The sequence below is a fragment of the Balaenoptera borealis genome (assembly GCF_965194805.1).
Source record: "Balaenoptera borealis genome assembly, chromosome: 3".
NCBI classification, from domain to species: Eukaryota; Metazoa; Chordata; class Mammalia; order Artiodactyla; family Balaenopteridae; genus Balaenoptera; species Balaenoptera borealis.
The window spans coordinates 145,762,187-145,778,544 of record NC_138866.1 but is presented as its reverse complement, the minus strand read 5'-3'; the positions used below and the strand labels follow the sequence as shown (position 1 = coordinate 145,778,544).

At 56.4% G+C, this 16,358-nt stretch overlaps 1 protein-coding gene across 6 annotated transcripts in view; it reads left to right on the top strand.

Annotated features, from left to right (window-relative positions):
- Window positions 1-729: 729 nt before the first annotated feature.
- The window catches only part of NTRK3 (neurotrophic receptor tyrosine kinase 3), a 370,144-nt gene continuing 354,515 nt past the window's right edge, over window positions 730-16,358 (top strand). For 5 of the 6 annotated variants that reach the window (XM_082386938.1, XM_082386939.1, XM_082386934.1 and 2 more), the window contains exon 1: window positions 730-1,619. In XM_082386938.1, the coding sequence (XP_082243064.1) occupies window positions 1,372-1,619 (248 nt within the window). In that variant the 5' untranslated portion in view covers window positions 730-1,371. The remainder of the gene's footprint in view (window positions 1,620-16,358) is intronic. The other variant, XM_082386935.1, reaches the window with a different exon arrangement.

Genomic DNA, 16,358 nt, shown 5'->3' with positions numbered 1-16,358 from the left:
AAGGACGCAAAACCCACCGCCAAGAAGGCGCAAGGGGCGCGGGGGCACCAACCCAGCCGTGCCCCGCAGTCCCCTCCCAGCCGATCCTATCTCCCGGACTCTGGATTACGGGAATGAGTGTCATTTAGACCGAGGACCGCGCGTCCGCGGCCCCGGTCCCCGGCTCTGGGTGCCTCTCTGGGGGTCCTGTGTGCTCCCGTACCCCCGATCGCCGTCTTCAAGCCAGTAACCCCCCACCCAGGTTCGGGAACGCTCCCCGATCACCTCGGCCGCGTTCATTTCACTTCCTCTCGCGGTCCGGATTGCAGCAAAACCGGGCAGCGCGAGGGCCAAAAAGTGGAAAGGAGAGCGCCTTTCCGCGTCGCGCCGCCAGCTCTCCAAGTCCCCCTCCCCAGTCCAGACCCTCGCAATCCCAACTGCAACTTTTTCCCTTCCGTCTTGCTTTCCTCTTGGCTGCGGCTAGCGGGCGCCGGGCCGCTAGGCTTGGAGCAGGCGGGCGGACGGCCGCGCGGCTGCGGGTGGCTGTGCGGGCGAGAGCCGCGAGCCGGCGAGTGGGTGGGTGGGTAAGGAGGAGGGGAGAGGGCGGGCGGGGAGAGAGAGAGGGGTGTGGGGAGGGGAGTGGGAGAGGGAGGGAGGGGGGAGATTCCGCTCTCTTGCCGCTCCCAGCCGGGGCGGGGGGCGGGGGGAGGAGGCCGCGAGGAGGGAGGGGAGGGAGGGAGGGGGAGAGGGAGGGAACCGAGGAAGACGCTCCGATAACCCGTGCGTTTCGTAAGGCTCGGAGCACTTGTACATTTCTGCAGGCGCGCAGCGAGCCATTCGCGGCGGCTGCTGCAGCTCAGACCGCTTCTTCCTCCTCCTCCTCCTGCGGGCGCCGGGTGTGTGGATGTGTGAGTGTGTGTGAGTGTGTGTATTTTGCAGGTGTGTCCGTTTTAATTCTGCCCAGCAGGTGGGACTTGGTGACTTTAGCACCATATTTTCCTTTTCCATTTTTTTTTTTTCCTTTTTCTTTTTTTGCCTCCCCACCGTCTGTTGCAACCCTGCGAAGTCTCGGAGTCGGAGAGCGCGGCTCGCTTCCCGAGCCCCCGGACCCGGCGAGCCGGCGAGCGCAGAGCCGGCCACCATGCCAGGCAGACCGCGCCACTAGGCGCTCCCCGCGGCTCCCACCCAGCGGCGGCGGCGGCGGCGGCCGCGATGGTTTCAGACGCTGAAGGATTTTGCATCTGATCGCACGGCGTTTCAAAGGCAGAGGCCCCCCTCCCCCTTCCCCCCTCCCTCGCCGTCTTTGTTTCCTTCCCCCCCAGCTCTCCCCACTCCCCCCACCCCACCCCCCTCTCCTCTCCTCCTCCTCTTTTTTAGAAGCAGCGATCGGAGATGGATGTCTCTCTTTGCCCAGCCAAGTGTAGTTTCTGGCGGATTTTCTTGCTGGGAAGCGTCTGGCTGGACTATGTGGGTTCCGTGCTGGCTTGCCCTGCAAATTGTGTCTGCAGCAAGACTGAGATCAATTGCCGGCGGCCGGACGATGGGAATCTCTTCCCCCTCCTGGAAGGGCAGGATTCAGGGAACAGCAATGGGAATGCCAGCATCAACATCACGGACATCTCAAGGAATATCACTTCCATGTAAGTCAGGCGGCCGCTCCCCAACCCGCCTCTCCCCTCGCTCCGCGTCTCCCTCTCGCCCGCCCGCCGACCCGCAGGGCGCGCGTCAGGCTCGCTGGCCCTCCGCCCGCCCCAGCTCGCCGCTGCCCGCTGCCCGCTACCCGCCGCCCGCCGCCCGCCGGGCGCGCGTCAGGCTCGCTCTGGCTCGGGAGATGCTCTCGGGCTGCGTATTCCAGGTGACTCCGGCCTTGGCGAGGCGTGATCTGGCGATGCGTGTGTGTGCCTCTCCCCCGAGAGGACCCCAGCCGGCTGGGGCACGCGGGGCCCGGCTCCCGCCCCCGCTCCCAGGCGCTGCGGCTCGTTTCGAGGGTGCGAATCGGGTTCTTTGCCCCCCACTAAATAGCAACAGTTTGGCCACGCTCAAGTGGAATAAAGTAGACGAGGTTCGATTCCCCGGCAGCGGCGCCGGCAGCGACAGCGGTGGCGGCGGCAGCGCTTAACCGGGAGGGAAGGTGACAGTTAAGGGACTGCTCGCGATCCAGCCCAGAGGTTTAACTGTTTCCTTTTGGAAACAGCAAAACACGCTGTCAAGTAAACAAGTTGGGAGTTGGCTGCTCGCAGGGAGACTTTGGACATGTCGAGGCCGTCATGGACGCCTACCTCTTCCCTTTCCTTCTCGCCCGCCCTCTCCAACCCCATTTTGGGCATTTCCGAGACACCCCCCCCCCCCGCCCTTTCCCACCCTCATCTGCATCTGGGCGCCTACAGATCCTGTTCCTGTTTGAGCTTTGATAACTGTTCCAGTAATTCCGAGTCAGGATGGTGAAGGGAGGAGGGAAGGCTTGCGTGTTTCGGGGATGGGTCTTCTTATACGATCGTGCAGATCCGTTTATTTGGAAAATTGAACTCTGACTAGCATTTGCTTGGTTCTGCCCTGTCTGAGTGAGACCTGTGGTGGCCTGCTCTTCCCCCTACCCGCCCCGGTTATTTTTCTTCGGCAGGGATGGGGGTTAGAAGCATGGGCGGAGAGAGAGAGCTTGTCCAGATTTTCTTCCACTGACCTCAGCCAGGTGACCCCCATCCCATTCTGCTATCCAGAGAAGGGTTTGGATGGCACTGGGAGTGTTCAGGGGGTAGCTCTCACCTGTCTCCCCCCAAGGTCCCCACCCCTTGGAGACCCCTGAAGTGGGTGGGATGCTGAAAAGGGCTGGCACTGAAGTCCTGGCTGGGGTCTGAGGCAGGCATTTGGGCAGAGACTCAAGAGGGGCTGGATTCTGCCGTGGGTGCTGCTCTCCCAGGGATCGGCTCTCCCTTCACCTCGGCCCCAGGGCGATCGGGCTGTAAAGCCTGGAGGAATTGCGGTCCTGCTCCCTCCAAAGCCCACCAGCCCTCTTGGCTTAATGGAGACTCTGCTCGCGTTCTTGCAGTGAACAGTTTGAGGGGAGTGTGCAGCTCAGGAGATGTCCCTGACTCCTGGCCCAGGAGACAAGCTTGACCCATATCTTGGCTCGACCGTTCACCCCCTTACCACCTTCAGCCCGGCTGGCCTGGGGTGACAAGATAAACAGCCAAGGGTGGGGTGGAGGGGAGGGCAGGAGAAACAGGATGGACCCAATGCAGCCTCTCCCACCTGCAGGCCACAGCATTCCAGCATCCCCAAGGATGCAGCCAGGAGGGTGGGAGTGAGATTGTCAGGGAACCTCTGCCTTGGACGTGCACGGAGGGGTGGGGGTAGGGGTGTGTGTGGGACAGGAGGGGGGAGCCTAGCAGTGGGTCCAGGAGCTCAGGAGCTGGACCTAGGGATTTTCAGGGGATCGGGTGGGCCGGGGTTGGAGGGATGGTGCCCCAGGTGCCCAGTGCGGGTCTCTGGGAGCTGGTGAGCCTCAGCCAGCTTGTTCTCTGTTCCAAGGATGTGTGTCCCTGTAGGAAGCCGGTGGGAGGCGGGGAGGGTCACAATCCGTAGGCTTTTTATGGCTACGCAGAGGTGTCCCCCCTCTGAAAAGAAACCTAGGGGAAGCAGTCTGATAAGGAAGAGTTGGGTTGAGCTTTCCAGGCAAAGGGTCCAAGGTGGGGCTGCTGGGACGGTAATGATGGGAGGGAATGGGGTGGCTTCTTGTCTCCTTTGCCATTGAAGGACCCCAGAAGGGCAGCTGGGGGGAGGTAATCCGGGAGTAGATTGGGAGTCCCTCTGTGTGTGTCTCCATCCTTGTTTCAGGACTCAGACGCTTTGCCAGGAAGTCAGGACTCCTTTCCTTGAATCCACCCCAACACCCAAGAGCCAGGGAACTGGATTCCCTCCGGAGCTGTGCCGAGTGGCAGGTGGGGGAGGGTAAGAGGTCATGGGTGGGATGACCCTTCCTCATCCCATCTTGTCCCCAGTGCCCTGTTATATCTATGGCTGGTATTGACTGAACTAGGGAAGGGCCCAGCCTTCTGGCCTGGAGGCAGAGCAGAGAAGGAGGGGAGTCCTGCTCGCCCTGGGAAGCAGGTGTCACCATCCCTGTCTTACCTCATGACGGAGGCTCAGGCTGCAAAGTAACTTTCCTGGGGGCACATAGCCCCAGCAGTGAGCCAGGCTTAGACCTTTGTCTGTTGGACCCCAAAACCCAGGTCCCCCACTCTGCAGGGCTACCCATGGAGGCGGGCTGGAAGGAGGGGCTTGAGGACAGAGAGGAGCCCTCCAGGCAGAGGAGGGGGCCTTCCTTTGGTGGGACCGGGAGGTGGGGCTTCAGTCCAAGCCTGGGCTTTGCTGAAAAGGAATGTGTTCTTTAGATTTCTGATGCTATCAGAGATTTGGAGATCAAGGGGTCCCCCAGCCTTCCATCAGCCTGAAGCTCTTGATGCTGGTGTGTGTCTGGGGGTGCAGCTTGGGCAGACTCTGGGGGCCGAGGAAGAGGCTGGGGCAGAAGCTGGAGTTCCAGCGGGCCTAGCTAAGGGAACCTGGGGTGACCGCCACCCAGCCACCCTCCTGTTCTCGGGGCTGTGGAGTCCTGAGGTCTCTCCCTCAGGTGCTGAACTGATCACCTCTGAGTTTTCAGAGGGACCAGAGATTCCCTGTGGTCCTTCCTCTCAGGGGTGGCGTGTTGGGTGGCTCCTGTGTCCCCATCGGAGGGCGCCTCTGATGGGGTAGGTGGGTGCCCCATCAGTATCAGGAGGAAATCGGCTGCAAGGCCTCAGGGCAGAAGTGTGGGTCTCACCTCCGCCCCTCCCAAAGTGCCCTCCCTTTTGGCGTCTTTCTGTTCAGGAGGCCAATCCCTCTGCCATTGGAGCTCTTGATACACAGTAACCTTACCTAGAAGGGTCCATGTGTGGCCGCACCCAGCCAGGCTCTGACGTCACAAAGGCAGAAGGGTGGTGGCTGGGAGGGGGGCCGTCTGGCGTCTCTAGGCCAGGCCTGCCTGGGGTTGGGTTGGAATAGTGCATCCTTGGACTGCTAGAAAGAAAATCCAGGGGGGAAAGATGGCATCGCTGGGCTGGGTGTTCCTGGGCTTGTGAAGACCGTGGGCTCTTGGCTGGGACCCTGAGCTGCCAGCTGGGTCTCCACACGAGCCACCACAGGGTCCCTGGTGTTTAGGGCACTCTGGTCCCTTGATTTCCCCTGTCTTCCCTGCAGGCCCTCCCCTGGCTGGGTGAGGGATCATCTGGGGCTTTGGCTGCTGTACTGACTTCTTGATTCTTAGCCTTTCTAAGGGTCAAGGGGAGAGCCAGCCTTGACAATTACCAGTGAGAGCTGGGTTGCAGGCAGGGGTGTGATCCAGGCCCCAAGAACATCATGGGGTTCAATCAGGAGCCCCCCACTTTGGGGCTAGGCCTGAGGGAGGGAGGTAGAGTTGTGAGGGGCCTTTGAGGTGAGATTTAGAAGGGGAAGTGGTTATAGCCCTGGGGAAAGAGGTACTTCCAGGATAAAAGCTGGGGACCCTGGACCGAAGAGGCCCTGAGATATTGTATGGAGGCCAGGCTGTTGGTGGGTGGATTCCAGACCTTCCCTGGAGGACCCTCCCTGGAGCCAGAATCCTCAGCCCAGGTCAGTCTTCCAAGGCACACCCCGAAGCCCAGGGCATCAGCTCTGCAGCTCCAGGGGACCTGAGCACGTGATGGGTTTGGGTAAAACCAGCCCAGCCCGACCCTAGCTCTGAGAGTTCTTGGCCTGGCTACCGAGGGCTGAGCGTGGAGCCTGGGAGTCAGCCCAGCATCCTGCAAGAGGCTGACCACTCTCCTGCGAAGCGGAAGTGGAAAGAATGGCTGTGAAGAGGGAGGGGCCTGACACCCGCTCCCCTGGGCAGCTCTCCATCCTTGCCTTACCTGTCCCTGGCGGCTGACTCCTCCCTGACTGTAGGGGTGGACAAAGCCCTCCCTTGGGCTGGCCTTTGCCAGTATTGTGGCATCTCTGCTGCTGCCTCGGCTGGGGTCCCCATGTCGAGGGCTGCGTTCAGTGGATTGTACTGGGATCACAGACACCCTCTCCAGCCTCCCTTTGGGGCCTCCAGTTGGCCACTGGCAGGGTAGGATTAGAGAAAGGGATGAGACACATGAGTCCCACCCCTGGATTTACCCTTTATCCTCTGTGAGCCATGGTAGAAGACTGTAGTCTTTCTGAGCCTGGAAATTCAACTGTGAATTGAGGCCATGGAGCAGTGTCCTTTCCAGCTCGGACATATGCCATCCCGGGGCCCAGGGAACATCCCCAAGGAGGCTCGGCTAGGCCACTTCTAAGGGCACCATCCCGGGGCCTGGTGCTGACCCTTGTGGCGCCACGCAGAGGAAGACAGCAGGCGCTCCCTCGCTGGCCATTGGCCACTGGCCATTTTCCCTTCGTTCCTTCCCCTCCCACCTCTAGAGGACTCTGGGCCACCCAGTTTGGAGTCCACTACCCAGACCAAGTGCCACCCCTAGCAAGAATGCGCCGAGGCCTGCAGCCTCTCATTAGAGGCTGGACACCCAGCTTCGTGGCCCGCGCCCTTGCCCCCCCTGTACCGTGAGCTCAAGGCAGGGAGACGTCCTTCTGCAGAGCTTCAGCTCATTGCCGGAGCAGGGCCTCTGCTGGGTGTGAGAAGAAAACCTTAGAGCTTCGATTTCAAGTTATTCTTGTTGAGAAGAGGGAATATTTAATGTTTAATATATGAATCGAAGAAGTATAAGCATATAATTTAATAAATAGGAGTGTTTGGGGGTTACGAGATGAATTTTTATTGCTAAAGCATGCATAATCAAAACAGCTTGGTGCCCGATGTTGTCGTGGCTGGAAGGGCCTGGGCTTGAGAGGGAGCCGGGTTGATGGTAGGAGGGGTGGTCCTGAAGCCCCTGGCTCCCCTTCTTGGCTCTGTTCCCAGGAGGGGTTGATGAATTGGGAGTGGGGGCAGGGGCATGTGAGGAGGGAGCAGGCTGGGTGGCAGAGGGGATCAGGATTCCTAAGTCCCAGGGCCAGGCCAGTTCTCAAAAGACGGTCCCTAGTAGCCCTCTGGGTCCTGCCCTTTGTCCCTTGTAGCACATCCTTCACCTCCATGAATCCCTCCCCCCCCCAATTCATTTCTTCCTTCTCTCCAGTTTACAGTTGTTGTGTTTATTATTTTTTAAAATTAATTAATTAATTTATTTATTTTTGGCTGCGTTGGGTTTTCATTGCTGTGCGCAGGCTTTCTCTAGTTGCAGCGAGCAGGGGCTACTCTTTGTTGCGGTGCGAGGGCTTCTCATTGCAGTGGCTTCTCTTTGTTGTGGAGCACGAGCTCTAGGCACGCGGTCTCAGTAGTTGTGGCTCGTGGGCTCTAGAGCGCAGGCTCAGTAGTTGTGTCACACAGGCTTAGTTGCGGCATGTGGGATCTTCCCGGACCAGGGCTCGAACCTGTGTCCCCTGAGTTGGCAGGCGGATTCTTAACCACTGCGCCACCAGGGAAGTCCCTGTTGTGTTTATTTTTGCCACAGCTACTTGAAGTACCTAAGCAGGGATTATTAGCCCCATTGTCCCGATTAACAAAACAAACAAAATAAAGAAAAGAACTTGAATCCCAGTGGTTGAGTGTCTCACAAAAGGAAAGATCTGGAAGGGTCTTGAGGCTCCTCCTCTGATGCTCCCTTCATGGCCTCTCTGGTTTCCTGGACTCCATTCTCTCCCCGGCTTTAACCCTGTAGCTGGACACCCTCTGGCTGCTGGGAACGGAGAAGCAGACTATTTTCATCCAGCAAGTTCCTTCTCTCCCAAGGGGCAGCGCTATGGGAGCGGCCCATCCACGAGGGCCTTGTGGAGGGCAGCTGAGGGGCCTGGCGGTTGGGTCTAAGCGTGGCCTGAGTGGAGGCTGGACTCGGTCCCCCAGATCTATCGATGACCAACTGAGCTCTCAGCTCAAGGCGTCTGTCATCCCCTGAGCCTTGCTGGCCTCCACTTTGGGAAACACAAACACTCCTGGGGGCCGGGCATGCTGGCAGCTCCTCTTTGATGGATTGGACATCAGACCATCAGGAATGAAGACTCCAGAAGCTCAGTGCCCAGTGGAACCCCCATGAGGATCCTCCAATTTCTGCCTACTACCCCCGAGGGCAGGGCTCCCTGAAATTCAGAGCTGGGAGGGACCCCTGCAGTCAGCTCCTCCCTCACCTTACCTGCGAGGGCCCCAGGAGAGGCGCAGAGAGAGGCAGGGACTTGGGGGTCCTCGGGCTGCTGGAGGACGTCCCTGCCCAGGTGCCAGCACCGCCTTCTCCTACTCAGCTCTGGCGCCCTTTCTGGGCACTCTGTCAAAGCCAGAGCCTCGCCCACGACTGTGTCTCCCTCTGGGGCAATGATTCCAAATCTGGGGTCCCCAGAGGCAGCAACTATGCAAGGCTGGCAGCCCCAGGGCTCTCTGCAGCCTGCAGCCCATGCCAATTAAAACTGCTCTTGGCGAGGGCTCTGCTGAGCTCTGTTTACACACAGGGCTCAGGGATCTGTAGGCGCAGTCAGTTTGGAGCCTGTCCTTTCTAACTTCACTTCTGCCCCTGTCCCCCCATCTGGCTTGTTCCATCGTAAGTGTCCCCCGTCTGGGTGGTGGAAGATTCAGGATTCTGTCCCCAGACAGAATCATCCAGCAGGGAGAGGAACCTGTCCCCAGCAGGTCCTCCAGACCTGGCCTTTTCCTAGCTTTGGGCAAACCCCTTCCCTCCTCTGGGCCTCAGTTGCCTTCTCTGTGAGATGAGGATAATAATAACAACTATCTTTTAGCAGCACTCTGAGGGTCAGTGGCCTGTGTCATGCCGGGTAAAGAGAAAGCTGTCGATACATGATAACTCATGGCAGCTGGCGTTTACTGAGCACTTACTATGTTCCAGACACTGTTCCAAGCACTTTGGAGGTAATATAACCCATTACGGCCTCACACCAACCCTAGGAGATAAGTACTATTATTCATCCCATTTTACAGATGGGGAAAATGAGTCCAGAGATGGAATGTGACTTGCTTCATTTCACGAAGCCAATCAGAGGAGTCTGACATTTAACGTTAAGCTCCATTGCCTATACTCTTTCGCTATATTCTTATGCATGTGAATATATACTGTTATACACACACATTCACGAATCTATGACCATCAAGATAAATTAATAATAAAATAAAAGGGTAGACATGAAGGTCTAGGAGGATCCTTTATTTTATAACATTCCAGTTCCCTAGCTGAGAATTCCCCTGGCTGGGTTTGGAGAGGAAGGCAAATGAGACAGTGGTGGGTCTGGTGTTGGCCAAGCAGCCCTGGCCAGCACTGTCAAAGCCAGGCTCTAATGATGGGGAGGCTTGGGGTCTTCCTGACCTGCTCCTAACAGCAGCCTCGCGTGAGGCTCGTCCCAACCAAGCCCTCTTCCCAGGCCTCCTTGACCACCCCATGACGTCCTGGTTTCTGAGGTCAGGTCAGCTCCCCCAGGAGACCAGGTGCCAGCTGAGGCTGGCGAGTATTCAGGAAGCTGGTGGCTGGGCCCCAGCCAGCTCCACTCTGGGCTGAGACACGGTCAGCAGGACTGTGTCCCCAATTGCCCATGGCCAGGGAGAGCCTGGATGGGAGAATAGAGGGCAGGTTGGCTTCTCCCAGCTTGAGTTTTGGAGTTCCAAGCCTGCCACTGGATGTAGGGTAGAAGGGGGATGTCTGATGTGTCCACCTAGTGCTGAAAGCAGATATTTAGAGTGTCTTTCCTGGAGGGTGAATTCTAGTTCTTCCTGGCCCTTCTCTTGCCTCCTCCTCAAATGAGCAGCCGTTACTCCTCTCTACCCTTCCTCTTGCTCCATCTCTCTTCCCCCCTTGCTCAAGGAAGCTCCATCTGTCTCTCCATAGGGATGAGCATGGGGGATGGCTACAGCTGTCCCTGCAGAGAGAGCTGGGGTACCCAGCAAAGTGCTACGATTGCAGGGCAGGAATTTGTGGAAACACCCCATTTTGCTGCTTCTTGGCTGGAAGAGTTCACCACATCCTAGAGCCTCTCTGGCCTTGGTTTCCCCTTCTGGGATTTGGCATCTCCTCTGGGAATTGGAGTTTATCTCCCTCTCAGGGTCACTGTCAGATCAGGGTGATCACATACTCGATGGGTTCCCCAAGTGGTAGGGCACCATGTTGCTTATTTACATTTCTAGACATCTGAGAGTGTTTTTGAGTTAGGAAAAAGATCAAGACTTTGAACCATAAATCACCTGACCTGGAAAGGGGCTCAGAAATAATTGGGGCCAAACCCAGTTTTACAGAGAAGGACCCCAAGGCTCCAGAGAGGTGAATGGACTTGACTCAATCACCCAGCGAGTTCGTGGCACAGTGAGACCAGAACGCCTCCGAGGCCGCCTCCCCAGCTGGTGTGGCTCTCATCCTCCCGCCCTCTGCAAGCTCTGCTCTGGGGCTGAGGGATCTGGGCTCTTAAAGAAGCGGGGAAAGGAGCCCTTAGCCTCCTGCAAAGAGAGAAGGAGCAATCTTAGATGCGCAGTCCTAATCTGGGCTGCTTCCCGCGGTAAAGTGGGCTGTGTGCGTGCATCTGGAGGCGTCTTTGCGCACCCACAACTGCCATCTCTTCTGTGTTCCATGCACATCACGACTGAGGTCTCCCGTAAACAAGCCCTGAAGCCTTTGGCTTCCTGCCTACAAAGATTGTCTGCGTCTAGACTCCTGGTGACCACAAGAGGGCAGTGCTGCGCACGAGACTGACCGAGGCTGATGGTGGCTGCCTTCCCTGGGAGCTGGGGATGCGGCTCCCGTGTGGTGAGATGTGCACCGGCTGACCTGGCTTTCAGAGCCTTTCTTGAGCCAGGGCTGAGCAGGGAGATCAGCTCTCCCCTAGGGGGGGCCTCTCGCAGCCCTCATCATGGGGTCCTGCCTCCATCATGTCTGCAGCCCAGACATGTGAGTGTCCTGCACCTGAGCTTCCCAGGAGGCGGCTGGGAGAGTGCCCTGGGTGACCAGAAGTGGGCTGGAGTGCTCTCCTTCCCACCAAGTTTGTCTCAGCAGCAGCAGGAGGGGTCAGTGCATCTGCACGAGGGTCATGGAGATGAATGAACGGGACATCGTTCCTGCCCAGGAAGATAAGTCTTGATGGGGACACAGAGAAGTTGACAGACGGCTACACTGCAGAGTTAGTGTCATGGGAGAAGGGAGCTTTATGAACTCCCTCAGGCCATTTGATATGCCGGTCCAAGTGTGGAGGCATCTCTCCCCTCTCTCTCCCTGCTGCCCCCAACCCCAGCCATGCCAAGCTTGGTAATTAACTTAGACATCAAGTAGCTGCTCAGGAAGCACGGAGTCCTGATATTTACCAGACGTGAGAGCTTGGTGCTGTCTCTCAATCTCTCTAGACCATCTCTGTTCTCAGAGACACCCATCTAAATTGATGGGTATCAAAGTGGCTTGCAAACCAGGGTCCTGGACCCTGCCTGGACTGGCTAGTTTTGACTGTTTCCTTTCTGTGCGTGCTTTGAGCTTTTCTCTGGCTGTTCCAAGCAGTCTCGTATTTGAGAAGGTGCTCTCTTGTTCTTTGCACTAGTTGGTTCATGAAAGAGCCTTGTCCCACTAACACAGCTATTAGTTTTGGAGATGGGATCTCCCTCGTTTGTAGTGGGTCCTGAGCTCTCAGATCTGGGGCCTGCAGCTCTGCCCTGAGGGCCATCCCATGGCTGCTGGACCCAGGGCTGCAGGTGGGACCCTCTCTGTTGTGGTCAGTCTTTTCCCACCTACTTATTTCTGATACTTTTTTGAGGCTGATCCCTGAAGAACAGGGATGAACATAACATTTATGGCTGTCCTACTGGGCTGGAGATCATTTGCGTAGACAACCTTGCTTATGGATGGCACCTACTAAATGAAGCTTGAGTTCACAACTCTGCCTCTTCCCAGCTGTGTGACCCTGGGCTGGATACTTTTTTGATTTCCATTTCCTCATCAGAAATAGTACTGATAGTACTGGGTTATTTTAAGAGTTTGATGAGAACGTGCACTCCTGTCTGTGTGTGTAAAAGTCTTAATGCTTGTCTCTCCCTCTCGTTTTCTTCCTCTTCTCATTACCACTCTCCAGAACATCATTCCCACACATGTGGTTACTTTTTATGACCCTCATCTGTTCTTCCTGAGTCCAGCCTCTCCTACTTTCAGCTCATCCTCCACACATTGACAGATTAATCTTTTAAACCAAGGTCTTCCATTAGAACTATTCCTGGGCCCCAAGACTTTCAATGGTTCTTTTGCCTCAAAGGCAACTCAGTGTCATAGGAAGCATAGTGGCTTCATTGGCCAGACAACCTTCAGTTTAAATCCTGGCTCTGCCCCTGTGTGAGCTTAGGCAAGTTACTTAACCTCTCTGAGCTTCTGTCTCTTCATCTGAAAAACTGAGCTAACTAGATCTGTCTTCCTAGAGTAGTTGTGAGGATTAAATGAGATTATAGTAAGTGCCTGGCATATGATGGGTACACAGAGGCCAAACTGGCAAATGGTACAATAGGAGTCTCTCAGAGGGGAAGGGCAGGGGCATTTCTGGGTCCTTGAAGAGTGGGATGAGAGGGGAGCTAGGACCTCCCCTAGGGCCAGAGCTCAGGGAGGCAACAGAAGGATTAACATGGTGTGTATTTGGAAAAGGTGACAAAGTGGCTGAGGCACATGTCTGCCCAAGAACAGGGAGATTGTAATGGTTGCTACTGATAGCCTCAGTTGGGAAACCAAGTGGCAGTGTCCAGGCAGAGCCTTCCTGCTGCCCGCCTCCCCCCCTCCCCAGCCTTGGGACTTGGGATGCCAGGAACCTGCATGCAGGGTGACTCAGGAGCACCCAGCCCCTTGCAGGTGTTGTTCCATGTGGTTTTACTGCTCTTCTTGCTCTATGTAGCTTCCCACTCACTGGATGATTCTCTTCCGACTATTGTAATTGACTAGGACTGTCAGCTACAGTTGGGGCTCCAGGACCAGCCCTGGGAGAAAGAATGGACGAGTCCAGTGGGAAGGGGGTGACCACTCAGTCCCTCCAATCCACCCTTAAGAGCCTCCCATGCGCATTCATTCCAGTTCTATGATCAGCCACAAGAGGGCACTAGACCATGATTTCTGCAGGAAGGGAGGTGCTATTTATCCTGCCCTATTATGATTGTGCCTTTGAACAAAGCTGCACGTGGTTTTCTCCCAGCACCTCCGAGGGTCATGGCAAACCAACTTGATTTAACCAGAACCCATAGCACAGAGTCTGATAACTCAAGGGAGGCTAAAGTATATTGTGAAAAGGTCATGGAATTTGATGTCAAACTCGGGTTCCAGTTCTTGCCCTCCTCCTTGCTTGTTTTTTTTGAACTTTGAGTAAATTGCTTAATTTCTCAGGGTCTCATTTTCTTCACCTGCAAAGTCAGGTGTTGTTGGGAGGTGTTGCTGTGAGGATTAGTTTATATGATGTGTGGAAAGTGTCTGGAACATGATGGATGGATACTCCATGATTGACCATCTGTCTCTTTCTGGAGGAAGGATGGAATTAGGACACAGTGCAGGGGGTATGTATGGGATTCTGTTGGCCTGGTAGGATCATTTTACTTCCCAAGGAGCCCGCTACGGTTCTAGTTCGTTGGGGGCAGCAGTGACACCAAGTGGCCAGAATGGAGAACAGCAGTGTATTCTGATCTGGTGGGGTGGCCATGGTGGGCATTGCTGAGGCAGGTGAGACTGACTCGGTGTCAGGCTTCAGAGGATCCGTCAGCTGAATTTCTCTCCCCTTCAAATGTGAGCAGCTAGAGATGATTCTCTGAGGACACGAGTGTGATGATGGCCGTTGGGAGTGTTTGTTGCTGGGCCAATGGCATGAGGCCACAGCTGCAGAACACACGTGTGCACCTGACTGACTTCATCGTAGCCAACCAATCCCGGCATCTAACAGCCAGACCCTTTCTGGTATTTTCCTTGGGTATTACTCTTCTTGAGATGCTTTAATCCCCAGCCTATCTGGTTGGCCTCAGCCACGAGGCTCAAGATCTCTGAGGCTCAGTGTGTTTATCTGGAAAACGGCGAGGGGAAGGTTGGGCTGGTCGACGGGGAGGGCTCTTCCAGCTTAGATTTGAGTGTCAGACATCATTTCATATCTTTTACTCAGTGTGTGCATGTGTGTGTGTGTGTGTGTGTGTGTGTGTTTGGGGGTGTGGGATCACATACGAAGGAATTACTTTAGGCTCTACTGGTGCAGAAACTCCAGCCCAGAGAAGGGAGGGGCCTTCCTGCAGCAGAGGCGTGGCTCTGGGGCTGGAATTGGGGTGCCTCTGGCTCCTTATCTTCTGTAGCTTCTTTAGGATCCACCTGAGATCCAGGAGGGGGCCTTGGCAGACGTGCCAGGCTCAGGAAGTTAGTTAATATCAGCTTTGCTCCAGATTATGTTTCTGACTCCTTGCCACCTCTTAAGTGGCAGTCATTTTAACAAGTGTGGCTATAAGACACCAAGTGGGAAATAGCATGATAGATGCGGAGGGGGGAGGGGCGTGGAGGAGGGGTGTAGTTCTATACCCTTGGAAGAAACCTTGTCTTTGAGGCCCTTGGAGGGAGCTAGGGCCCTTCGAAGCCCCTGGCAGTGAAGGGGAGGGCGTGGAAAGAAGTGCCTGGCTCCTAGGGCATGTGGCCTATGGCTGAAGTGTTCCCTCGTTCATGGGAGGGCCCTGTGTCTTCTGGGGGCCCCCGGCTTCTGTCCCTGGGGCAGGAGTTGAAGGGGAGGCCTTGTATTCCATTTGTTTTCAAAGGATTGTCTTCCAAGTGTGTAACAGACTGCTAACGGGGGCCTGAAGCTGGCGGTGTGTTCCCCCCACCGCGGATGCTGAGCTGCATCTGGCCGCCCGCCTCACTGCCTGTCCAGGCCTGTCCCAGCATCTGGACTATTGGGGAAGGATGGCCAGAGGCGCTAGCTGGGCTGGCCGGGTCCTTCTCTCTGCAGGACAGGGAGAGGAGGGGGTCAGCCCTCTTCTGTCCCAGCTCTTGGCTCCAGCCGTGTGCTAGGGATGGTGCTAAGCCTTGGGACACGATGCTGCAAAAATAAAAGGCCATGGTCCCTCCCTCCTTCTTGGAGTTTAGAGTCGAGTCGGGGTGGCCAGTATTATTAGCCGAGACATCTACAGCTGGAAGGGCCGTCTCAAGAGAAGCAGGGACAGAATTTTAGAAAATGTATCTAATGGGAAATTGAAAGAAAAATGTATAGATATGAAAACAGGGCTTCTCTGAGGAGGAGAGGGTGCAGTTTTCTCTAAATGGAGATTTAAAAATTCTAGATTTACCTGCTTTCGAGTTCGTCTGATTGGAAACAGTGGAGCTGGTTGTCAGGGTGTGGTCCTGGCCGGCCGTGACCTTGACTCACCATCCTGCTGCTGGTCCACAGAGGCCCCGTGGCATCTTAGCAGATGCAGCATATCGAAGGCGAGAGAGGACAATTGTGTTTCTTCTCCTGTCACTTTCCAATTGTAAGAGACAGAGATTCGAGGGCCGGTGGCTTATGGGGAAGGTGACCCCGGGCAGCCCGGAGGAGGGGGCCGTGAGACGGGGAGGGAGAAACCCAAGAAACAGCGGGTTCCAGGTTCCAGAAGATGTCACCAAGTCTCTTCAAGGGCCTCGCTCATTTCCCTATTTCTGCATTTATTCAGCATGTTTATTTGAGAGCCTCTGTTGGGCCGGCCCCTTTGGTGAGAGCTGGGAAAACATCAACCAGGCGGACAGATAGATCTGTGTTCTCCCCATAGTTACAGGACGTGTAAGGTCAAGCCCCTTTCTTTTGCCACCTGGAATCTACCTCCAGGCTGTGCGGGAGGTGGGCTGGGGTGCTGAAGGTGCAGCCAGATTCCCTGGGTCCCCCAGGCCAAGCTCCTGGGAGAAAGTTCCATCAGAGGGTGACTTGGGGGTGGGGGTCAGCCTTCCTCCGCCATGTGATGGGGGGGGGGTGAGCGCCCGGGCGGGCAAGCGAAGACTGGCTGCACGTGCTGGTCCAGGGCTGGGCCCGGCTTCCCTCTCCCAGCACCCAGCAGACCCTCTGTCTAGCCCGCTGGGGGCCTGCCCCTGCCCTGGCTGCGACCGAGACAGGCCTACCCTCCCTCTTTTCAGTTTAGAGCAGTGCCCTGGGACCTGGGGCAGCCATGGTGGAGGAAGAGCAACCTTATCCGTCCCTGACCCTCATGCAGGTGTCATTGTCCAGGGTCACGTCCTGTCTCCATGGAAATGACTGGTCGCTCTTCCCTGCTTCCCATCCCACCTCCCCCAGTCCTGGGCCGCAAGCTGTGTCCCCACCCAGGCGACTTGCCTGTTACCTGGGCTCTGATCAGGCACCTGGCCTTGAGGCTC